This window comes from Sus scrofa, chromosome 8 (genome assembly GCF_054392235.1).
Source record: "Sus scrofa isolate SSC_HxYL_T2T_F1_AM1 chromosome 8, Sscrofa_HxYL_maternal_Yorkshire_Landrace_v2.0, whole genome shotgun sequence".
In the NCBI taxonomy this organism is placed as follows: domain Eukaryota; kingdom Metazoa; phylum Chordata; class Mammalia; order Artiodactyla; family Suidae; genus Sus; species Sus scrofa.
In genome coordinates, this window is record NC_139390.1 from 71964930 (window position 1) to 71990281 (window position 25352).

General features: G+C 38.8%; 2 protein-coding genes and 1 long non-coding RNA gene across 4 annotated transcripts in view; 1 reads left to right on the plus strand and 2 right to left on the minus strand.

The window, feature by feature from the left end:
• The window catches only part of LOC100525933 (transmembrane protease serine 11A), a 48371-nt gene extending 42526 nt beyond the window's left edge, over nucleotides 1-5845 (minus strand). For both annotated transcript variants that reach the window (XM_084972409.1, XM_013978753.3), the window contains exon 1: nucleotides 5770-5845. In XM_084972409.1, coding sequence (XP_084828535.1) covers nucleotides 5770-5780 — 11 coding nt within the window. In that variant the 5' untranslated portion in view covers nucleotides 5781-5845. The remainder of the gene's footprint in view (nucleotides 1-5769) is intronic.
• LOC146400834 (uncharacterized) overlaps nucleotides 1-25352 on the plus strand; it is a 421507-nt gene that overhangs the window by 116367 nt on the left and 279788 nt on the right. The window lies entirely within an intron of this gene.
• The window catches only part of LOC100738056 (transmembrane protease serine 11G-like), a 40660-nt gene continuing 28290 nt past the window's right edge, over nucleotides 12983-25352 (minus strand). Inside the window, exons 7-11 of the mRNA XM_084973773.1 lie at nucleotides 19624-19662; nucleotides 18179-18350; nucleotides 16769-17028; nucleotides 14960-15102; nucleotides 12983-13260 (exon numbers count right to left, since the gene is read on the minus strand). Coding sequence (XP_084829899.1) covers nucleotides 13099-13260; nucleotides 14960-15102; nucleotides 16769-17028; nucleotides 18179-18350; nucleotides 19624-19662 — 776 coding nt within the window. The 3' untranslated portion in view covers nucleotides 12983-13098. The remainder of the gene's footprint in view (nucleotides 13261-14959; nucleotides 15103-16768; nucleotides 17029-18178; nucleotides 18351-19623; nucleotides 19663-25352) is intronic.

A 25352-nucleotide genomic window follows, 5' to 3' on the forward strand; every position in this document is an offset into this window, starting at 1 on the left:
CTGTTAATAAGGGAACATGGAATTGAGTAACAAAACAGAAACTTATTAAAAAATGTTTTACTTTACTAGAAAAGGTAAACAACACCAAATGTTATGTAGTTTGTGGAATGTGTATGTTTGGTTTAGCCCTCACATGTTTTTGACCGAAAGTGCAGTACCATGTATTAAGGTCTGTAAACTATTTGTCAGGTTAGAGGTGAAGGTCTAGGCTGGGATGCTGTTCACATGTGCAAAATGAGTTGTTTGTGTACAGATGCTTGGGTCAGAGCCTTACACGGTGTAAATGCATCTTAACAAACTTCTAAGAATCAGCTATTACAGTGTTTCTTATTACTCGTTTGTCCTTTCATTTGTCTGTCTGTGTATCCATCCAGTGATCCATCCATCCCATTCATCTACCCACTATTTTTCTTTTCCACAACATTTATTGAACCTTCATTATTCTCTAAGGCATTGTGCAGGGCTTAGAGAGGCAAAGATGAGTAATACAGGGTTTCCACCCTCATGCCAGCTCATGGTTCAACCTGTAATGATTTTGTCTCAGTCTGTGCCATGTGATTGATAATAATTAGGTATTGTAAATTTATTTTCTCTAAGTATTTAAAATAGCACAAATGGCAAATTTCTTTGAGGTAACAAAAATGAGGGTTAAAAATTATGAAATAAAGGAAAAAAAAAACATATTTGTCTCTTCCCCCAGTTCCTGGCACAAAGCTTCTAAAACCGTTGTAATTTCCTAAGTGAGAAGAGTGCTCAGAACATGTTTGGGTCTAATAGTTTGTCTTTGACCCCAGTCCCTGCCCTAGAGCTCTTAGTCCCTTGGTGTTTCCTGGGTGAGAGCAGCATCTTCTATTCCAGTGGGATAACTGCTGGTGGGCCACATGGCTTCACGGTGGGGGCCAGTCACTAGGAAGATCAGGCATGACTAAACTCTTGGGACTTTACGCTCCACCCTATCCTCTGGGAAGGGGACAGGGCTGGGGATTGAGTTAATAATCATTCATGCCTGTGTGATGAAGCCTCCATGAAAATCCCAGTGGTGCGTGGTTCAGAGGGCTCCTGAGTGGGTGCACACATCTATGTGCTGGGAGGGTGATGTGCCCCTGCTCTTTGGGGACAGAATCTCCTGTACTGGGGATCTTTCTAGACCTTATCATATGTATCCTTTAATAATCTAGTAGGTAAACTTTTTTTTTTTTTTTTTTTTTTTTTTTTTTTTTTTTTGCTTTTCAGGGCCGTACCCATGGCACATGTAAATTCCCAGGCTAGGGGTCGAATTGGAGCTGCATCTGTGATCTATGCCACAGCTCACGGCTTCACCAGATCCTTAACCCACTGAGCGAGGCCAGGGATGGAACCTGCATCCTCATGGATCTTAGTCAGGTTTGTTGTCTTTAAGCCATGATGGAACTACCCAGTAAACACTTCTCTTGAATTCTGTGAACCACTCTACCAAATTAAAGTGGCGGAGGGGATTGTGGAAGCTCTAGTTTATAAACGGTCAGTCAGGAGCACAGGTGACAATGGGGATGAGCCATTGAGATCTGAAGTGGAAGCAGGGGCAGTCTTTTTTTTTTTTTTTTTTTTTTTTTTAAAGGGCCACACCTACGACGTATGGAAGTTCCCAGGATAGGGGTTGAATTGGAGCTGAAGCAGCCAGCTTATGCCCTAGCCCTGGCAATGCCAGGTCCTTAACCCCCTGAGCGAGGCCAGGAATCAAACCTGCATCCTCATTGATACTAGTTGGGTTTATAACCCCCTGAGCCACAACGGCAACTCCCGGCAGAAGAGTCTTAGAGAACTGAGCCCTTAAGCTCTGGGGTCTGTGTTAACTCTGCTTAGCATCAGGATTGAATTGAGTTGTAGGTGCCCAGCTGGTATTGGAGAGTTGCTTGGGGACACACCCTACACAGCTGGTGTTACAAGTGTTGTGAGTGTGGTAATAGGGTGAGAGTAAAGAAAACACACAATACGGAATTTTTAAAACATCCTTGAAGTCTTCCCCTGCCTGGACAGATCCTCTGTAGTTCCTGGTGTGGCAGATCTGCCCGACCTGCAGAGTCAGAACACAGTGACTCCAGTCCTTGCTTGTAACTCCTTAACATGTATCTTGAGACGTTTATGAAACCTCTCTGAATTCCACTCTCACCTGTGAAATGGTGAGAATAGATACTACCCAGGGATGTGAGCCAGTGAAGTGAGAAGACTCTAGCACGAATCAAATCCTCCTCTGGGTCAGGAGTCACAGCTTGAGAGGGCAGACCTTATGAAGCCCTTTAGCAGTGAGCAAACAGCATCAGAGAGGAAGTCATCGCAGGCTGCAGAGCTAAGGGAGGCCTTGTGTGTCTGACTTCAGATTTGTCTGTATGGTTTATAACCAGGCCACTCTGACAAGAAATGTGAAACGCGTTAATAGTATGCTGTTTATATGTTGATAATGTTAGTTTTGTACCCAAGGGGTCAACTTCTTGTCATTGCTCAGATGTGTCAGAGGCACAGCTTTGAATGTATTGGGGTTAGGATGGTGTGTATAGCTTGGGTTTAAAGCTCAATAATTCTATAATCTGCAAGACGAGGTAATAACAGCTAATATAAGTAAATAATGAGATAATGTATGGAGAACGATGTATATTTTGTAAATAGATGATAAATGGTAGATGTTATTATAATAATTACAGATAAATTACCACACCCAATAGATTCATATCCTTATCTGAACATAAATTCCTCTCCTCTTGGTTTCCAAGTATTTTGTATACATATTTGCTAGCCTCCCTAGTTTGTCTCAAATACATTATTCCCTGGATGACAGACAGTTGGAAAGAAGAAAAGCAAAACCAAGAAGAGGATTCTATACACTAGCCTTTAAATCTCAATGGTAGGAATACATGTATAGATAAAGCCGTATTATGAATCTTTTACTCAGATTTCAAATTAAAAAGCAAAAAGTGATTTTTCTCTTGAAAATTATCAAAAGGAAGGAAAAACAGTATACCCTAACAGTTAAACTCAGACTCTGGCTCCAGCCTGCCTCAAATCCCAACTCTACCACTAGTTAGCTTGTGATTATTTGGCTAGTTACTTTTTCATCTATAAAATGGAGATAGTAATAGTACCTAGTCATAGAATTGTAGTGAGAATTACATAAGCTAATATAGTGTAGTGCCTTTATGGCACCTAGGAAGCACTATGAGTTTGCTGAAAACTAACAAAATAGTAAAATTAAATGATTTTTATTTTTTTTCCATTATAGCTGGCTTACAATGTTCTGTCAATTTTCTTCTATAGAGCAAGGTGACCCAGTCACACATACATATATACATTCTTTTTCTCACATTATCCTCCATCATAAGTGACTAGATATAGTTCCCAGTGTATGTAGCAGGGTCTCATTGCTTATCCATTCTAAAGGCAACAGTTTGCACCTATTAACCCCAAATTCCCAGTCCATCCCACTCCTTCCTTCCCCCAAAACAGTAAAATTTAATTGATAATTTATACAAAGTGTAGTGATCAGTAAGTAACATGGAGGTTTTACCTTGTTATTTTGGCTCTAACTCTGAAGATACAGTTCTTGAGTATATTAGATAATGGACTTGACAAATTAAGCTGATTAAAATGAGTATTTGAGATGAAATTAAAGTGCAAAATACTTGCAAAAACTTTCCCAGGACTTACTCTCTAGAGGAGGATAATGATGAGGAGAAATCTAATTTTTGTATTGATTTAATGATGCTGAAAATAACGGCAATAGGAAGAGAAAGATGTCCGACTTCTGAGAACAGTACAGCAATCTTAGATGAAGAAGTGACCAAATGTTTCGTCTTTTATAAGGGAAATAATTGGGATTTTAAGTGAACGTATCACCCAATTAAAACCTGGAGGAAAGAGCAGGGATATGGATTTGCTAAAGGCAAATGCAAATGAACATTTACAGTCAAGTATGAAAGCGAAAGGCTATCTCTGAAAAGTAGCAAAGGGGGTCACAAAACCCACAGACAAGATCCAGGGTTCAGTAGAGCAGAAACAGGAAAGATATGAATCAAATATATTTTGACAAGCTGCCCACATTGTGTTTCTTGTTAGTATAAAAATAAAGATGGCAAGCATGACTACAGAACATACTGTGTAGAATTAATGCAGGTGAGACATAGGGCGTCATAGTAATTATTAAGCATTTGCTTTGCCTCACTCCTTAAGCCTGCCTGTGACCTGCCATCTCCTGCAAATCCTCCAAATCCTGGGTTAATGTTGAATGAGTTTATTTTAAAGAAACCATAAACATTCAGTGCTCCCCACTGTCCTCTTTCTTTACGAAAAAGTGTCATGGATGATCCGGAACAACAGCACTGATCCCCAGTATTACTCTTCTAATTTACTTCTCTTAAACTGAAAACAATCCTATAAACTCATAAATATTCACTAGAAAAGAAGAGTTTTAGTGCCTATAATCATGAGACTTGACATTTTTAAAGGAATATTTGAGGAATTTGGGGAATGTAAAATATGAAAGGTTAGAATTACTGCTTTACAGTATTATGATTTCCATAGCCCTGGAATATGCATTTTCAAATTCATTGAATTTTAATAAGCAAAACAGAAATGCTGTACATTTATATTTACTTACTCATAAATTTGTTCAGCAGATATTTATGGGATGCCAATTCTGTGTGAGGCCTTGTGGACAGTGTCTAAAATCTTAGAGATCCTATGACAATTACTATGTGCTCACTAAAAGGCTGATCCAAAAGTGTATTTTATTAGTTGGGAAGGCAGTTCAGTTAAGTTCAATAATTCAGTGTCCAGTTCTCATCTTTGAAACTCCCCAGGTGGAAACATTGCCACCTGGAGAAGCTGCAACAGTCTAGGGAGACTGTACTTAATGCAGTTGTGGGTGGCAGCTCCGATTCTGACATCACAGCTCTGTAGACTCTGAGAAGCTCCTTAACGTCTTTTTCCCTTAGATTCCCCACTTTAAAATGGTAGTGCTGATCTCACAGGGGTGTCCTGACTATTAAATGAAATGACATATGTAAAAATGTTTTGAAAATGGCATAAATCTAAGTAATAGTGAAATATCGTCATCATGGATGTTTAAAAATCACAAATTATATCAAATGCCAAGAAACCATTTTTTCTTCTCCTTTGCGGGTAGCAAATCTTATTTTGAAAAAGAAAACTTGGAATAATTTAGTTTTTTTTTCCTTTAGTATTTAATAGAGATTAAACACATTTTCCCTAGTCTGGATCTCATCTCCTTTCTCCCCCTAAGGAGTCCTGAAATGTCTATGACGAAGGTTTTGTAGGTTTTGCCCTCCCAGTCTGAGTTAGTTCCCAGTGACTGACTGGACAGTATAAGGAAAAGCAGCTGAAGGGTCTGTGCTACAGAAGCTAAATTTAGTCAGGCTAAGTTTAGTCAGATTGCTGAAAGGAAGCTTTCCTTAAGACAAATTAACACCACTCCCCCCAACACTGCTTCACAATCAGAGGCAATCAGGGCACAATGTAATATAGTTTTTCATTAACACCTGAAATCTCCACTGTTGAACTTGGCAATATGAAATAATGCTAATAGTGATTTTAACACAAAAATACTTAACTACAGAGATTAAGCAGTCCAGCTGCTCTAATAGTTCCAGAAATTTCACTGCATCTGATGCAGATTGAATTCATTGAGGACACCTCACAGGTGGTCCTGCGGCATGTGGGGATCTAGCCACTAATGGACCGTAGAGCAAACAAGCCTTTCCTAAGAGAAATTGCACTTACCGATACATCATCCGCGGGCGGAAGAACGATTTTCGAGGTCTGCGCCCACTCCGCTCGACTTCCTAATCAGCTGTATGACATCTCTAGATATGTTACAGGTCTGTGGCTGCAAGAAATAAGGAAACACATTACAGGTAGTCGAAATGAAACTAGTTTGACAAGTCTGAACAGAGAAGCCTCAACCCATAGAACAGCTTGAAGAGAATAGCCCAGAGACAGCATAGTCCCAACAAGAAAACAATATTTCTTTTTTTGGTATTGACTAATTTTGTTAAAGGAGAAGAAATCGGTTGCAGGGATTTGAATGAGAAATACCTTAGGAATGTGCTCGGATTAAGACTTTAAAGAAGATTATTGGTAAGTATACAAATATCTTAAAGAAATCTTCACATAAAAGCTCTCAGTGAAACCAATCAGATATTCTTAAAAACTAGATTCAGAATATGACTCTTGCAAAAACTTCCTAAATTTGTGTTGAACAGCAGTTACTTTCAAGTATCAGGGGTATAGTGAATTTATTAATAGATAATCATTTTTCTTTTAAAAATACCTACTTCTCAGAGTACCTACAAATAAATTTATATCAAACCAGACTTTTCCCAAAATGACCTAATATATATAAATTTAATTAATATTTACAAATATATATCTCTGTTTTTATATGTGTATACACACACATATATATAGAGAGAGACTTTCAGAATGAAGAAAACAAGAAGAGACTATCACAGATCATTTTTCAATTAGACAACATGAATACCAACTCTTTGTGAATATTAAGACATTAGAAATGAGGCTGAAACTCTGACCATGTCCTAGTCATGATTCCTTTCCCTCTTCTCAGAAGTAACAAGTATTATTAGGGTCCATTTGTCATAGAACAAACTAAGCGTTTATAGGCACAAACACAGGCACACACATATAGTCATAGAAAACCATATGTGAATATTAATTAAACAAGTCATACTAAACAGTTTTGGGCCCGGACCCATGGTTGTGTGATGGAGAATGTGATTGACAGATGGCTCCAGCTGCTGTGCTCTGAGCCCCCCAGGGCACCCACACTGAGGCCATACTTCCTACAGGCTTCTCCCAGCCTCTGACCAAGAACAGCAGGCTTGTAAACGCAGATGTATTTCTAGGAAATGTGGGTGCCTTTAACGTAAAGACTCTCTGTAAATTCGGCCAAATTTTCTTGAACCTGCACTGCTGTGGCGCACCCTTCCTATATAACTCTTCTTCCTTTTCCCTCTACTGCACAGATGTTGGACTTCAACTGCATCCTGAAGGGTCTCTTTGCCTCTTCCAGCATGTGTCTCATTTTCTTCACAGAAATTTCTCCCAGTGAATCTCTTGTATCTCAAATCCATCTTTGGAGTCTAGTTGAGTGACCTCAGAAAATTGAAGACCAGCAAACTCATTTCCGTACCTATTGGGTAAAGGGGACATTGAGTGGCACGTGGGGCACAGATAATCCCTGGCACAAAGTGACAACTGAATTGCTAAAGATCTCACCAGCAGTGAACCAGGAGAACTTCCTGGTGCAAGGGAAACCATTGCAAGGGTGATGGTTCAGGCAATTAAAAGAGGAGAGGGAGAAATGCCACAAAGATGGTGGCATTGCTGGTTACTGCTAAATTGCCTTGTTGCCCTGCAAAGGGATAAGGAGAAACTGAGGGGTGTTTAAAATCAGTTAAAGGCTAAGTGTCAGAGCCAGTTACAGAGGCCCTAATCTCCCGCTGAGGAAGAGTAGACACAGCTATACTAATAGGCTGGATATTTAATAGTTAGATCCCCAGTGTTTGAATGCTCAGTTGAAGCAGATCTGCTGTGCTTTGGTCGGGACCTGGTTGAGAACGCCTGGGACCTTGAAATGTCAGATGGAAACACTGGTATTGGTCTTGTAGAGCCCCTGAACATCGGAGGTTGCAGAAGTCTTCCCCTTCTCCTTGGTGAGAGCCAGCCCTTCTCTCATGCTGCAAGATGCTGCAGAGCCCTCTTCCCCAGTAGATGCCTCCTTGAGAGATACTCCCCCTCCTTCACTGACAACCAGGTGGATAACTCAGCTGGGCGTGAGCTGGGCCTGACAAAGGAGGAAGGGGCCACGCACTGGGGGAACTGGTAAGAATGAATGAGGGTGTGCTGCCAGGGGAGCACTCTTATTCCTGGCATTGGGTTTGAGGATGCTCGGTGAAGGAGGGCTGGATAGAGGTTGGGGTAAGTAAGAATTCATTGCCTTTCTGGAGAAGAGGGCCTTTAGCATCCAGGCAAGGACCAAGGAGATTGGGCACTCTCGTTGCAAAGGTTGCTTCTAAATAGTCTGGAAGAAGCAATATATCAGACCAAGCAAAGCAGAAGTTCTGTAGTTGCCCTGGTGGACGTTGGAGGAAGAAATAAGCTGAGGGCAGTGGGTGTTCTGAAGTGAGTTTGTTATCTGCAGCCAGAAGGCCCATCAGCAGATAGGCACCATAGGAAGGCTCTCGCCATTTACCAGAACCACTAGAAATGAGCCAGTGAGAGGGGCTCGAGCATAACTAAGAAGTTGGGTGTTGGCTCTCCTCTGCAGGTGAAGGCTCACCAGGAGACTAAGCTGCAGAGCTTAGCAGCACTAGGTGGGAAACTGTTTACTTAAATCTAAACTCACCAGCCCTGGAGGTCTGGAGGACTGAAGGAGAGGAAAAGAATACCTGAAAACAGCTGATTAATCGCTGCCTTTTCTAGAAGTGCCTCTCCTTTAACCTTTTACTTCCAAGAAGGTCTGGCTTGCTGAGTTTAGTCTACTTTGAAAAGCATGTGAACATTGTCTCAAGGTAATATCAGACAAAGCAGGGTGCTGGGGACAGAGCAAAACTTAAAAAGCTTTTCTTTTCTTTTTTTTTTTAATAATCGTACAGTGATCATCATAACCCAATTTTATAGCATTTCCAACCCAAACCCCCAGTAAAAAGCTTTTCTTTTAACTGTTTTCTCATTACTTTCTAGGCTTCAGTCACCCACCCTTCCTCATACTGCAGTTCAAGTTGGCCCAGTCTCACAGGCGTATTATTATGATTTCCTGGTCTAGAAGCCATGTTTATTGATCTCTTTATTCTACAGTTTATCTGATTTGGTTGATTTGGAGAAGGGAGTTAGTATCATGCTAGTTTACCATTTTGGCAGAAACAAAATCAAAATCTCAGATATACTTGTGTGTGTATATGTATGTGTGTGCACATGTACACGTGCAGGTGTGCTAGGTGTGTGTATAAAATAATGCCATTTTTGAAAAAAAAGTAGATAAACCCTTTATAAGTGAACAGTTATATCTGTTTATGTTTGTATATAGACAGAACCATGTGAAAGGAAACTTGAGTTACCTCAGGAAAAAATTGGAGAGAGATTTCTGGAGTTTTCTTTCTACTACTCTGTTTGGAAAACAGCTCTTTGGCTTTTATAGCTTATAATGAAATTGCAATAAAATATATTTAAAAATAACACAGACCTGTCATGTCACAGTTCCTGTCATGGCTCAGTGGCAATGAATCTGACTAGCATCCATGAGGACACAGGTTCGATCCCTGGCCTTGCTTAGTGGGTTAAGGATCTGGGTTGTGGTGAGCTGTGGTGTGGGTCGCAGATGTGGCTTGGATCCCTCGTTGCCATGGCTGTGGTGTGGGCCGGCAGCTACAGCTCTGCTTCAGCCCCTAGCCTGGGAACCTCCACATGCCTGGGTTCAGCCCTAAAAAGACAAAAAACAAAGGCTAGACCAGGAGATGGCAGCATAGTAACACATATGGTCTTTTTTTCATGCCTTGCAGTGTTTCCGTGGACTTAGGTGTGGGTCACAGGGATCTGTAGTTCTGAGTTATATATAATAAATTAACATGAACAGATTATATAGTTCATTCCTTGTTTTATTTGGATTGGCTCTTGCTTAATTTATCATTTGATATTTTTTATCTTTGTGACCATGTCACTCTGATGCTCCTGCATTATTTGCTACACTTGTGTTTGGTTGCCATTGACATAGCTTTTGGGGTTATAAGAAATTCCTTGTTGATTTAAGAGGCAAGCAAAAACTCTATTTGATTCTTTAATATACTATTAACTGGGCAATTTCTGGATCTTTATCTAAGGGAGGTAGGAAAAAAACGATTTCTACCTGTGGGTTTCGGTGGCCTGCTGTAGCCCATCCAAATCCCCTCTCCATTAGTGATCCAGCACCCCCTAAGAGTGGTTGTGCTGTACCCGGCAACCACACTCTCCAGAGGGTCTGCTACTTCCAACAGCAGTTACCCCAAACACTTTTGCCTCTTTATATGGTCTTGAGAACAGGACTTGGTTTTCTAAACAACTGTATACCCAGTGTCTAGAATATCCAATGCCTCCAATCCAATAGAAGTTCAAGGGATGTTTGTTAAATGAATAAGTGATTATGTAGGTAGTTGCATAGAATCCTCTAGGTCAGTGATGTCCAGTAAAACTTTCTATGATGATGATAATGACATATATCTGTGCTACCCAATGTGGTACCCACTAGCCACATGTGGTTATTTTGTGTCTAAAATGTGATTCGTAGGAGTTCCTGGATTGCTCAGCAAGTTAAGGATCTGATGTTGTCGTTGTTGTGGCTGGGTACCTGCTGTGGCGTGGGTTGGATCCCTGACCCTGGAACTTCCACATGCCATGGTGCAGCCACCCCATCCCCCCCCCCCAAAAAAAAAACTCCAAACAAGTAAAAAATGAGATTTGTGTGACTGAAAAACTAAATTTTTAATCACATTTAATTTAAATTAATTTATGTCTAAATAGCTCCATCTAGCTAGCCCCTGCCATACTGGACAGTGCAGATTTTAGTGCATGGTGATGCTATGTGATCTTCTATTTTCCACTCTGCAGTGTTAGGGAATGATAGACTGAGCAATTCTGCCACAGCTGATTATGTAATACTCTTCCAAATAGTATGAGACAATTATACAATACTTAGGTATTTGACAAATTCCTCTCTCTAGATCTCTTACTATATAGAGATATATCTTTATATCTCTCTCTATATGGATATATATCTCTTTAATCTCTGTAGATCTCTCTATATATAGAAAGAGATCTATTTATCTACATCTATAGCTATTTATCCATCCACCTATCTAGAGATGAATTATTTGCTTGTAGCAACTCATTTTTCAAACTACCTCCTTTCTCCAACCAATTTCAGTTTCCAAATGGTCTTTCTTTTTTTCCCTTTTTTTTTTTTTTTTTTTTTTTTGAGGGCTGCACTCATGGCATATGTAGGTTCCCAGGCTAGGGGTTGAATCGGAGCTGTAGCCACCAGCCTGTGCCACAGCCACAGAACACCAGATCCAGGCCATGTCTGAGACCTACGCCCTAGCTCATGGCAATACCGGATCCTTAACCCACTGAACAAGGCCAGGGATTGAACCTGCATCCTAATGGGTACTAGTCGAGTTTGTTAATGCTGAGGCACAACGGGAACTCCCCCAAATAATCTTTATTTGGCTAGGAGAGTTTAGATATAAGTGTGATCATGATAGGTGGTCTTTTAGCATTCTCAAGTGCATTAGCATTATATAAAAGGGGACAAGAAAGGTATTCTCAAACATGTAAGGAAATTTTCGGTGCAAGATTCTTAACAGTGACCCCTTTCCTCTGGCTACTGATGCCTTGGAAGTCATTCTCAACTGGAGGTGACTTTGCCCCTCAGGGGCTATTTGGCAGTGTCTGGGTACATTTTTGTTACACCTTGGTAAGGTTACCTCTGGTATCAGGTGAGCAGAGGGAAGGAAGATGCTAGACGTTCTGCAATACAGAGGATGCCACCACCCCGCATCCCCTTCTCCCAATCAAAAATAATTTGTGATATGGTGTCAATAGTGCCAAGGTTGAGAAATCACCATATAGTGATGATTCAAGAGAATGCGTTTACATTTATTCTTATAAATATATTTTAAAGCATACAATATAATATTATGGGGCAAGAGAGACTCAGTATAAAACACAAAAAAGTCTTAACGTGGCAGTTATTTCATTAACTAAATGAATTGTAAAAGGGGGGAGCAAATAAAGGTTTAGATGCACAGGAAAAAATTGAGTCTTGCTAATAAACACTAGTTCATAGTCATGTACAGTGCACAAAAACATGCAGTTAAATATATATGAAAATGTCAGTTTTATACAATAATTAAACCATTCCAAAGATGATTTATTGTTTAAATATATCTGTAAATACAGTTCTTCAAAGAATACCATTTTAATAGTAAATTTAAATATTATAAAGTCTTTCCCAAACTCTTATATCAAATTGTCTGTGAATTTCTAATTCTCTATTAGCTTCTCATATAAGTTATTTATGAATGCATAATTCATATTGGTTTCTTATTCTGCAGGTCCCTTATTTTTTCTGAAGTTTATTGAAAATAAAACATTTTATAAAATAAACTGCATTAGGAAATAAACAGAAGCAAAAAGTAGATTTACCCCAGAATTGGACCTTCTCCCATTTTTTAGATATGGAAGGCAATTTCTCTCACGGTCCTTGCCTCTTCTCTGTCCCACCTGGTGAAAGGCTGAGGAACTGCTTTTATTTTCTAACTGTCAAAAGGCATGTTTTCATAGTTTAGAACAAAATCCTGTACCAGGCAATATTTCCAGTTCTCTTGCTGTCTGATCCAAGGACTTAGTCATTGTTCCAAAGTAAACATTAATGTAGTTGTTTGAAGAGTTTATAATCTGCCCTGTTGGGTGTAAACGTAAATGTCAGATTTTTCAAGTTTCCGGGAAAGGTGAAATGCACTCCTGAGGGTGAAGCAGGAGGGATTCACAGTAGTGCCACCTCTGAGATCTGGTTCCAGGAGTGCCCCTCCATCATTTGCGTGAGCAGTGAGTTTTCTGGCCTAGTAGACGTACAGATTCTTACTGTGGGTTATTAAATGAGGAAGATAGAAACTGTGAAGTCAGGGAAGGGCAGCGTGCTCTGTCATGAAAAACGTAAAGAATACCTAGCCAACTGGTATTCACCTGATTAAACTGCTGGATTATTCTGAAGTGGGAATTGTAGAGTAGGAGCAGAAAGGTAGGCCAGGAGGTAGTCAGAGACACTTAGCACCACTGGCACACCTTTGTGGAGTTGACAGTATCTTGTATGCGTCATGTTCGGCAAGACACTTCAGGTGACGTGAAAGGAATTCTGCTTTCCTCAAGTTAGTGGGGAGAATTGTCAGGTCACCCTTATTTGCATCTTGAACTTAATGACAGTATGGGGCACATACTAAAAACAGTTTGCTAGGGACCACACACAGCATTTACATTTTGGATATAGAGGTGTTGGTTGTGTTAGATGTTAGTTTTAGATTTAATCCAGTCCCGATAACCAGTCACTTTGGTATAAACTCCAGGCTTGTTTTCTTTTCCACAGTCCATTCCCCAGCTAACTATTCCAATAAGATACCAAATGTTTCTATCACGTGCTATAACCAGAGGTCCCCCAGAATCACCCTGGAAAGGAGAAGAAAAAAAAAATCAGTGTAATAAAGGGGTATCAGAAATGTAAGTTAATCAGAATCTGGATGACTACTATTTGAATTGAATATGGAAAACTAATTCTATTTGTACTTACTGTTAGTATGATAATCGAGCTTATTATTTATTATCTTTATTATCTATTATCTCTGTTTAATATCTTTATACGGAAGGTAGTATGCATAAAGCTAAGGTCTCAGTCTTATCTTGCACAGTTTTTAGTTTTGCTTGATCTCAACAGAGAGCACAGACTGCTTAGGATGTTTCTAAGTCAAAACATCCACTTATGTAAATATAACCTCAAGGCTCAACTAAATGTCACCTCCTCCATGAAGCCTCTCCTAGCTCTGTTAGGAAGGAATAAACTCTTGCTTTGAATTTGAGTGGAATTTCTTGTTCCACTCATTCTAGTTGTTAGGAAGGTGTCTGAGACGCAGTATCATTGTGCAGAAACAGATTTGAGAGGAGGAAGATATGCAAAGGGCATTCCAAACAACTGTGTACCGTGTATTACACAAAGGATTTTGCTCCCAAGGAACTGGTTTGAGTGTGTGAATCATGAGGACTTCCCTTTCTTACAGAATAAACTCAAATACAACTCTCTATTCAACAAACCCTTGTTTGTGTTTTTGAGTCTATTCCTCCTTTACAGTGATGTAATCTAATTGTATCTGGACCACCTGTGTTGTTTCTGCTTTGCAGGAAGTAAAGTGATGGAAGGAGATGTTATATCCTAGAGTATGTTCCCAGATCCTTTTACTGGTGTTCATTGGTACTAAAACCAATAACTAAATATTGTATGCTATATTACTAGATTGAAATTATTGTACATTCATTGTATTTTTTAATGTTGATATCTCTTTTAGTAATTGCCACACTAACTTGCAATTCACAAAAAGTTTGAATGTGTAGTGAATGACTATTTATTACTGTTGTATGACAGATAGCTAATGGTGGATCAATAGTGATACCTTTGCAAATAAAAAAAGCTCTTATGTATAAAATTCTCAAAGCCTAATCCTTCAAGAATTGCTCAACTGTTAGTTTCAGTTTCAAATGCTATAGGTAAACTTTTTATTATTTTAATTATTTGTTTTCAGTCTTTTAAATAGCCATACTTTAAAATGTATTATCTTTAAATGCTTAATAATTAAAATTAATATTTTGTATGGTTGAAGGAAAATGCCATTTATTAGTTTCTGTACATGATTCTTGAGGTAACATTTTAGAATTAATATAGTTTTTTTTTCCCTAAATATGTAATTCTATCTGATGTACGCTGTTTAAGCACTGGTGCTACGATGCTCTTTTGGCCATGGAGATAAGCTGCAGATCCCATTCCACACTGACTACAGTTGGAGAGACTTGATACCTAACATTCGATATTACTGTGGCTTGAAGCACTGACTGTGTGTCTTTCTGATTTGGTTTCTGCTGTTGCTTGTGGTCTTTTCTCTAAGCAGAGCCCTAGTACGCAGCTGGTGATTATTTTTTATGTATGGCTCTAGACCTTAGGCTGATAAATGATGACTCTTTCTTACGGTTCTTCCATTTCGTCTATTTTATACTCTTCTCCACACTTGAATATTGTAGTCACAGGAAGTGACACTGATCTGTGTTCAGTAAGGGCATCTCTACTAACAGATGCATTTTGTAGATCTGAGTCTCTTCTTACCTCACAGGCATCTAGTTTTCCTCTTAAGAATCCAGCACATATCATTCTTGATGATACAGCACCACCGTATACACTAACTCGATTACATATATCATTACTTATGATCTCTACTTCAACTTCTCGCAGAGTGTTGGGAAAGGGACCTAAAGAAGAAAAAAATGAATAGATGAAGAATTTCCATGTTATTGCTTATGACAGTTAATTTTTGTTTCTTACAAAAGGTGAACCTGTGATAAAACATGCTATTTGGAGGACTCTGGCCTCAATGGGTGTTCAGATTCAAGTTCAACGTCTTCTATGTACTCGGTCCCATGCTTGGCACATTTACTCTCACTGTCTTATTTAATCCTAGCAGCAACCACCAAAGGTAGATATGGGTATTCATTCTCTTTTTTTCAGATGAGGAAACCAAAGCTCACCTGGTTTTGAGTCTTAGCCATGATAACATATCTAAATGGAGGATAACATTAGATTTAAAATCACCACCTGGCATTAAACTGTTACCATCTGTAACAGTTTACCTTACCTTTTCTGGAAATCTGACTCATTGCTTCACAAGTGATACATCTATATGGGCATATCTCTAAGATACTGCAAGTTTGGTTTCAGACCACCTCAATAAAGTGAACATTGCAATAAAGCAAGTCACACAATTTTTTGCTTCCCAATAAATAGAGAAAGCTATGTTTACACTATTCTGTAGTTTATTAAGTGTGCAACAGAATTATATCTAATATATATGTGTATATATAAACACCTTAATTAAAAATACTTTATTGCCAAAAAATGCTAACCACCATCTGATAAAGAGTCAGATAAAGGTTGTACTTTGAGCAAGCATATAAATAAGACTACAATGCCATAAGAGAATTTTCTACAACAAGAGTCAGAAAATCAAGGGGAGGAGTTCCCTTCATGTCTTGGTGGTTAACGAACCCAACTAGTATCCATGAGGATGCAGGTTTGATCCCTGGCCTTGCTCAATGGGTTAAGGATCTGACATTGCTATGAGCTGTGGTGTAGATCAGAGATGAGGCTCAGGTCCCATGTTGCTGTGTCTGTGGTGTAGGCCAGCAGCTGCAGCTCTGATTCAACCCCTAGCCTAGGAACTTCCATATGCTGTGGGTGTGGCCTGGAAAAAAAAAAAAAGAAAGAAAATCAAGAGATTAAACCATATGTAAAAAATCCTGCCAAAAGACAGAAACTGCAAACTCATATCAGGATCTAAAAAGTCTTTCTTTACAGTTTATTACGTATTATTAAGTGTAGTAAAATGTCATTCTTGTCAACTTTATAAAGTTTCAGGCTCAAAACTATTCCACAGATACATGGATCAGAAGATCCCCATTAATATTTAGCATTAGGAGCACCATTCAGATTGCTTGTTTAAGGCTCTTTCTGTTTAATTGTACGACACATTGAGGAAGCTTATCATTATTACTGCTTTCAAATAACATACTTCAGGAATCGTGCAGCCATAGCAGAATCACTACATATGGAAGGCAGTAACAGAAAGAAAAAAAAATCATGTGAAAAAAATGCTTCAAGTTTTTTGAAGAGTGTTAAAACTATGTAGTTTCCAAAATATCCCATAAAGAGGACAATAAACATAAATACTGTGATCATAATAGTAGTTTTCCTAATTCCCATAGCTGGTTTTATTTGTTGTTTTTGCCATATTTGTCATGGGACATCTTGATTTCATCTCTTATTTTTTGTATTTTTATTTTGTGTCTTATTTTATATCTCCATCCCAATGGGGGATAAGTTTTCATTTCTTTGCTTGGATGTTTTTACTGCGATACTCACCGTTTGCTTTTAATGCTCCCCATCCAGTGACAAACACTTTACTCTTTGGCAAGGCTTCAAAAGTAGCATCTGGGAGACAGACTCTGTGCACGTCTTCTGAAAATAGGACAGGTGTGGAGAGCTTCACCAGAGCGATGTCGTCGTCATGCTTATGGGCAGCATAGTTTTCGTGAATGATAATCGACTGCACCTCTCTTCTCATTAGTGGAGGGCTTAAGGTTGTTCCAAAACTAACCATCCAGAGTTTGGGGTTTTTGTAACTGATCACAAATGAAAAGGATGGTTATGGTTAGTTTAGATCATTTCTCTGGCTGAGCATGGGACATAGGGGTGAAGAAAAGGCAAACTCTTTAAGGTGATAGTTGATGGGAACCCTCCCACATTCTTACTGGGGGCTTCTCCCCCAGGACTGCTTTGCTTTCATTTTGCTGAGAACAACCCCCCCATTCTACGGTAGCATAAATTCCTCTCCTTGAGGGGAAGTTTGTGTTTTTTTTTCCAAAGGAAACAATATATTATTGCCATTTTTAGTTGTAAAAGTAATTCAGATTGGTTGAGGAAATGATAAATAAAAATTAGACGTTATGCAACCACATGTACATAAACACACATGCAGCCATATCTGTGCGCAGTTATATAAATCTATGTATATCTATGGAGAGAGAAAGAAGGAGAGAGAGAGAGAGAATTGCAGCCACACTTTATATAGTTTTGGCATCCTTTCTTTTTAGTTAACATTTTATCCAGAAACTAGGGTTGCTGTATCTCTATTATCTCCAAGTTACCCATATGTTAAATTTCCAAAAAGCGTACAAATAATAAATTCACAGGACCACGATATTCATGTGGGATAATCAGATATAGTTTTGTGGGTTGGGGTCTATTATCTGAGGGTTTTTTTTTTTAAGTTTATGATATATCTCAAGAAAACCAATGAGTGTGTTTAACTTTTGGCAGTGTTGACTTGTTCTTAATGTTGAGGTTGCTGGAGAATATATATTCAGTTGGAGCTGAAGGTACTCTAATTTTTCTACTATTCTTCAGTAATTGTTACTTCTTCTAAGTCTGCAGGACAATTATGAATACCATTTTAGGGCCTAGGATGATCAGTTAAAAAAAGATAAGAATTATAGGAAGTGGAGATCCCATTGTGGTGCAGTGGAAACGAATCCTACTAGGAACCATGAGGTTGCAAGTTCAATCTGTGGCCTCGCTCAGTGGGTTAAGGATCTGGCGTTGCTATGGCTGTGGTGTAGGCTGGCAGCAGCAGCTCCGGTTAGACCCCTAGCCTGGGAACCTCCATATGCCACTAGCACGGCCCTAAAAGGACAAAAGACAAAGAATTATAGGAAGTGAAGGTGAGAAAAAAGATGAAATAGGTTACCTGGTCCGTACAGACTGAGGACTTACATGTCAAAGCAATGAGCAGCAGTCAGGAGCCACTCCTCACTGATCAAAGATGCTCCACAGAAATGGACGCCGTCCACCTGCAGGCTGGCTTGCCAAGGCCAGTCAGCTTTCTTTGCAACACTACCGTCAGCAATTCTTTCCATGGATGGGGACTCCCTGCCTAAACCGCAACCTGTCAGAGGACATTACATGGTTATTTCCAGAGTTATCAATGTGTGTGTGTTTGTTTGGCACATAAAGATGGAAACATTATAAATGTTATAAGACTGGTTTACCTTAAAAATTAATCAAAGTTGTATGACAGAATAAATACTCACATTAAAAAAGGATTAGGAGTTCTTATCGTGGCGCAGCAGAAATGAATCTGACTAGGAACCATGAGGTTGTGGGTTCGATCCTTGACCTCGCTCAATGGGGATTGTGTTGCCATGAGCTGCGGTGTAGGTCGAAGACATGGCTCGAATCTGGCGTTGCTATGGCTATGGCGTGAGCTGGCAGCAGCAGCTCTGATTAGATGCCTAGCCTGGGAACCTCCATATGCCACAGGTGTGGCCCTAAAAAGCCAAAAGACAAAAAATAAATAAGTAAAATAAAAAAGGATAAACTTAAAAAGTAATTAACACCCTTCCTGATATACTTAACAACAATTTGACTTTAAAATTTGTGGGGTTTTTTCATACTTTTCTGGGTCACTTAGAGGCAGAAGTTTACACTTGTGATGTCTGCATTTTTTCTAGTGTAAAATGTACACTACTTATAACAAAAATACCATTTGTACACTTTTGAAAAATACTGCAATAAGAAAAAAAATACTTGTCTAATATTGCAGTTATTAATTACTGTAGCATAAATGTCAAAGTTCACGTATTAAGTTAGTGGGTATTAAGTTTTAAGCAAAATTTTTTTGCTCTAATGAAATGAGGCAAATAATGATAAAGATAAAATAAAAGGGAACTGTTAAAACAAAGTCATCATGGAGTTCCCATCGTGGCTCAGGTGAAATGAATCTGACTAGCATCTGTGAAGATGCAGGTTCCATTCCTGGCCTCCCTCAGTGGGTTGAGGATCTGGTGTTGCTGTGAGCTGTGATGTAGGTCACAGATGTGCCTCGGATCTGGGGTTGCTGTGACTGTGGTGTAGGCTGGGAGCTGTAGTTCCGATTCGACCCCTAGTCTGTGAACCACCATATGTGCAACCCCAAAATAATAATAATAAAAAAAGAAGTCATCAGTGGAACTTTCTGTGATGAAGAACAAGCATGTCCATATAAACATTCCCAATAACTAGTAATAATTTTTTCCCCTTGGGGAGGCTTAAGTTATATATCCATTCAGAGATAATACATACTTTTGGGAAAAAATAAACATTGGGATAGAGATATTCTGAAAGTGTTTTGAGTTCTGTTATTTGATTTATATACATCTCAATAATGTTCTTTAACTTACAGCTGTTCAGAATGTGCTCTGCTTGTACTTTATTCATATCTGGAAAAAAAATAAGATGCTTGCTCAGCAAGAGAACAATTACAATTTAAAGTAGTCTGCCTACATGACATGAATATTTCTGGTTGGGAGGAACTAGATTAGTCAAGAAATTTATAATTTAAATAAAATTCTACAAAAAGGAGAGGCTGAGATATAAATTAAACCCAGTGATATAAATTAAACCCAGTGTATGTAGACTTTGGGAAAATGCTAGTTCATAATTATAAAGTCATTGGCATGGGGAAAGACTTTTTTTTTTTTGCCACTGCCTTTAATTACTATCATATCAGGTTAAACAGAAGAGGGTCTAGGTGGTTGTCACTACACACCTATCAGGAAGGTTAATGTGAAAAACAGTGATAATATCAAATGTTGGCAAAGTTGCAGAGACCTGGGTCATCCTTATGATGAAAATGCAAAATGGTACAGCCACTCTGAAAAGTAGTTTGAAAACCAGAATGGTTTTATCAACTGCAGTTGTACTCTTGGACATTTATCCTAGAGAAATGGAGACAATTTCCTGAAGGAACTTATGCATGAATGTATAGCAGCTTCATTATGTAGCCCCAAATTCAGAACTACCCAAGTGCTCTTCAATGGATAAGTGGTTAGACAAACTGTGGAAGGCTATGGAAAACTACTCAAGGATAACAAGGAACAAGGAACATACAACAAGGTGGATGAGCCTCAAGAAAGTCATGCTGAGCAAAAAGGTCCTTCTCAAAAGGATACAAAGTACATAATTCTATGTATGTGAAATTTATAAACTAAAATAATTACAGAGATGTAAAATGGATCGGTGGTTGGGGGGCTGGAGAAGGGTAGAGGAAATGGGTGTGAGCTTTAAAGAGCTAGCACCTCTTGATATGGTATATTGATTGTGGTGCAAGGCTATGCAAGGCTATACCTGTGATAAAACTGTGGAGACCTGTATACACACAAATGAACTCATGTGTAATTGTGAAATATGAGTAAGCGCCAAGGACTGTGTACACCTGAATTTCTTGCATGAAGTAGAGCTGGGGAAAGGGTGTAAGTACATGAGATTTCTCTATAAATTTCTTTGCAACATCCCGCGACTGTGTATTTCAAAATAACATTTTAAAAATCAGTCAAACATGATGGTAGAAAGCCTGAATTATTTTTCTATTCTTCCTATAGAAAATATTACAAAACCACTGATATTTGAAGAGATGATCAGAGAGTATTCAGCCAAAGAAAATAATGTAAGGAGAAAATTTACAAAGAGTATTATTAGCTGTGTAAAATTTGTGGTTTGTTGTGATTTCTTCCTTTTCTAACTACTCACTTTCCTACCCAAAATAAAATTTAGTTGAATGGTGGATGAGATACTGGATCTGAATGAAGCAGATAACACAGTTTCTAATTGGAAGCACACTGAAAAATGGGTCAAATGAAATATTAAAGATTAATGTTTCTTATTAATTAATTCTTATGCTAAATAAAAACTGCTATAAAATATGCAAACTATTAAATTTAAAAGTAAAAGAGGAATTTCTATTGTGGCTCAGCAGATTGAGAACTTGATTAGTATCCATGAGGAAGTGGGTTCAATCCTAGGTTAAGGATCTAGTGTTGCCATGGGCTGTGGTATAGGTTGCAGATGTGGGTTGGGTCCCTGGTTTCTGTGGCTGTGGTATAGGCCGGCAGCTGCAACTCTGATTCAACCCCTAGAAACTTCCATATGCCACAGGTGTGGCCCTAAAAAAAAAAAAAAAAAAAAAAAAATGTAAAAGAGCCACTGGCTGAGACCAGCAAAATTATTTTAAAATCTTCAAAAATGTTTACATTATACTAGTGTAAATGAAAGCATAAAAGTCATAGCACATATTATTTGACTTTGGTCTGAGATAATTCATATAGAATTAGAGACAAAGTTTATACATTTAAAAAAACTTTATGAAACAAAAATATAATTAATTTTTTTTTTTTTTGTCTTTTTTGCTATTTCTTTGGGCCGCTCCCGCGGCATATGGAGGTTCCCAGGCTAGGGGTCGAATCGGAGCTGTAGCCACCGGCCTATGCCAGAGCCACAGCAATGCAGGATCCGAGCCGCATCTGCAACCTATACCACAGCTCATGGCAACGCCGGATCCTCAACCCACTGAGCAAGGGCAGGGACCGAACCCGCAACCTCATGGTTCCTAGTCGGATTCGTTAACCACTGCGCCACGACGGGAACTCCTAATTAATTAATTTATTTATTTTAAGAAGGACTACCACCTTACCCTCTCCTAGAGTGTGAAGGTAGCAGATTATGCCACTCCAGAATAATGCCATTTTGGCATAAGCATTATTTTGAGCTGAAGATAATTGAGAAGAAGCAGGTATAAGAAAAGCTTTCCGCGCTTCCCTTATTTGCCTGAAAGCCAAACGCGAACGTAGTAAGGTGCCCTCTCTTCCTCTCTGCCAGGAAGGAGGAAGATTAACCCCTGGAGAAAGTGTGAGGCCCTCTCAGCCTGGAGAAGGCACCAAAGGAATCTGCATAACACCCTCCACTAATTACCTTTACCTCTGCCCTTGGGTGACAAAAACTGTTTTTTTTTGTTGTTGTTATTGTTGTTTTGTCCTGCCATTTCTTCACAAAGGTATTGTTCTTTGATGAAGATGCTGAAGCTGAATTCTGAGTCATCTCTTTGAGTTTCTCATTTTCCCCTGGTTATCTCCCATGTATGCATGTTAATAAACTTCTTTTTCTCTTGTTAATCTTTTAGTACAGAGGTCTTAGCCAAGAACTCAGAAGGGTAGAAGGAAAATTATTTTTCCTTCCCTATGAGAAATTCTGTGTACTTTTTCTTTATATTGTGTTTACATATTTTCTTATTTTTTTTATTGGCTGTGCCCATGGCGTGTGGATATTTCCAGCTAAGGATTGATTCCAAGCTGCAGCTGCCAACCTATGCTCCATTCCTATGCTGCAGCTGTGGCAATGCCAGATCCTTTAACCCACTTCACTGGTCTAGGGATCAAACCTGTGCCTCTGCAGTGACCCAAGCCACTGCAGTTGGATTCTTAACCCACTGTGCCACAGTGGGAACTCCTACATTGTATATATTTAAATAATGAGGGAAGAAGAATAGAGGCATTTTGAGGATCAATAAAAAAATTACCTAATAGTTTCATGCAGGGATGTAATGGTAAAATTAATGACTAAAAATTCACTTTCATGAAATACTGACAATTTTAGTTAATTGGTTCTTTCAATTAATTTTATTCCTTTCCCTTCTTTCCCTTTACTCTCTTTTCTCCTTCCTTCTCTTTTTCCCTTTCTTTCTCCTTTCCCCCTCCCTGCCTTCCTTTTCTTTTCTTTTTTCCCCTTCTTTTTCTTTCATCTAAAATCTAGTCTTTCTTTTAAAATTCAGTTACTTGAAACCATTGGAAAGAATTCTGATTTCTACAAAATGAGAAGAAATTGTTGCAAGATTATGTATTTTAGAAATAAATTACCTAATTATACATGAACAATTTAAAATTCTGCAGTGTTTTTTAAAGAAGATATACATAGACAACTTTATCAGACTTGCATTTTATTACGTCTAAAAGCTAAATTCAAAGCGTCACCTTGAACTTTATTATAATCCTGTAAGAGATACTTTTAAATGATCAAACTTAATAGATTTCTGTTGGACTCAAGGTATTCCCAGCTAACTCTTCCAATATTTGAGTTTTCGGGCCAAAGGTATTTTAGTTTCCAAGCTCTCATTTTTGAGAGACAAGTTAATTCTTCAGCTTCCCATTTAAAACCCATCAGCGTTTTAAAGATATCTGAGAAAATCCATAAAATAATATATTAGTTTGTTTGTACTTGTACTTTTCAAAGCATTTTTACATTTTCCTACAGAATAAGTTCCACAGTTGGTACTATTTTCATTTTGTGAAATAGGAACTGAGTCCCAGAGGTTCAGCAACTTATCCAAGCCTGCACCTGTAGTTCCCGGTAGGGCACAGGGCTTCTGATCTCCCTTTCTTTCTTTCCACTACTACCTTCAGTCTCTCGTAGATGTGTTCCAGGCATGTTTTCTTTATAGTGGATATATTTATTTTATTTTATTTTTATTTTGTTTTTTTGTCTTTTTAGGGCGGCACCCATGGCCTATGGAGGTTCCTAGGCTAAAGGTTGAATTGGAGCTGCTGGCCTATGCCACAGCCACACCAATGTGGGATCTGAGCCTCATCTGTGACCTATACCACACCTCATGGCAATGCCGGATCCTTAACCCACTGAGCGAGGCCAGGGATTGAAACCCATGTCCTCATGGATACTAGTCTGGTTCGTTAGCCACTGAGCCGCGACAGGAACTCCAATATACTGGATATGTTTAAATGATTTCTCTTACCATATGAAACTTAACTTTTGGTTTTTAAATTTTCTATGTACAACCTCTCACTTTTGAAAGCATAGTTCTAAAACTCCATGTGGAAAAGGTAATGATTCCAAATTCTTCATGTTCTGTGGTTTTTATTAATCTTAAAAGAGTGCTTTTGTTCCATGCTCACTTTCAATTGCTTGGTTTATAGAGTTGAAGACACCACATTTTACATATACCCCATTCCTACCCTGTGCTAAGTTCTATGCTAATCTTGGGAATGTGATTGTATCCACAGAAGACACACTTCCTGTATTCAAGGAATTATCAGTCTTTTGCAGAGAGAAGTAACATTTTAAAAATATGCAAATTAATTCCCAAGCACCCTGGGAAGCACAGAAATCTCAGGATAAATATGAATCTGAGTCGAGACCATTTCATGGGAATGGGGAGTGTCTTAACTTCCTTAGACAGGCACCTGATGACCTGGTGATGGATGGATCACCGGCAGTTGCTGCATGGACCATTCCCCCACCCTGATCTAGCTACACTAGGTATGACCTCAATTCCCTAACATCACAGAGTGATGAGTGAGGGGTGAGGGTGGGGGATAGACCCAGAGATGATGGAGTTTTTAAGTTTCTCACCATTGGCTTAATGGGAGCTCAACATCAAAATTAAATGTTTAAAGAAATAAAAACTACATCTCTTCAACAGATTGTTTCCTTCAGGAAGTCTTTGCTATCTAAAGCCCAGTGCAGTGGATTGAGGCTGTTCTGTTGCAGAAGTGACTAGCAGAAGTGAATGCTGAGCATTACTCACAGAGATGTCAGGTGTTTTCCTTCAAGCTATTTTTTTTCTTCTTTCTGACTTTGGCCAAACCTGTGATGCAATTTTCTCCTTTTTGAACATATTATACCTGCTCTGGTTCTCTGGAACAACTTGGGAGAAAAAGTACCAGGGGAAGACTTACTGGTCACTCGTAATTATTTGTCAGCTTTAGAATCTCATTTCACAACTTACACAGTCTGGTAAAATAGGACAACTTCAAAGTTAGTTTATAGAAGGGTTAACACTATAGTCTTCGAACTATAATGAGCTGTGTTGAATCTCAGACCCCAAACATTTATCACCCAGATAAATGTCTGTGTTATAAATAAGATGGTGTCTTTATGCCTGAGACAGATACTACCAGAGTCTGTCACCTTTCCCTTCCTTCTGTTCCCTTCATGTCCTTGGCCAATCCCATCCTGTTTGTCTAGGAAGAGTTATGGGAGGGAGTGTAAGAGAAAATGTCAGACTGCTTTTCACCAAAGTCACATCATGTTTGTGCCTCACATATGGTGATTTCCGTGTGCACTC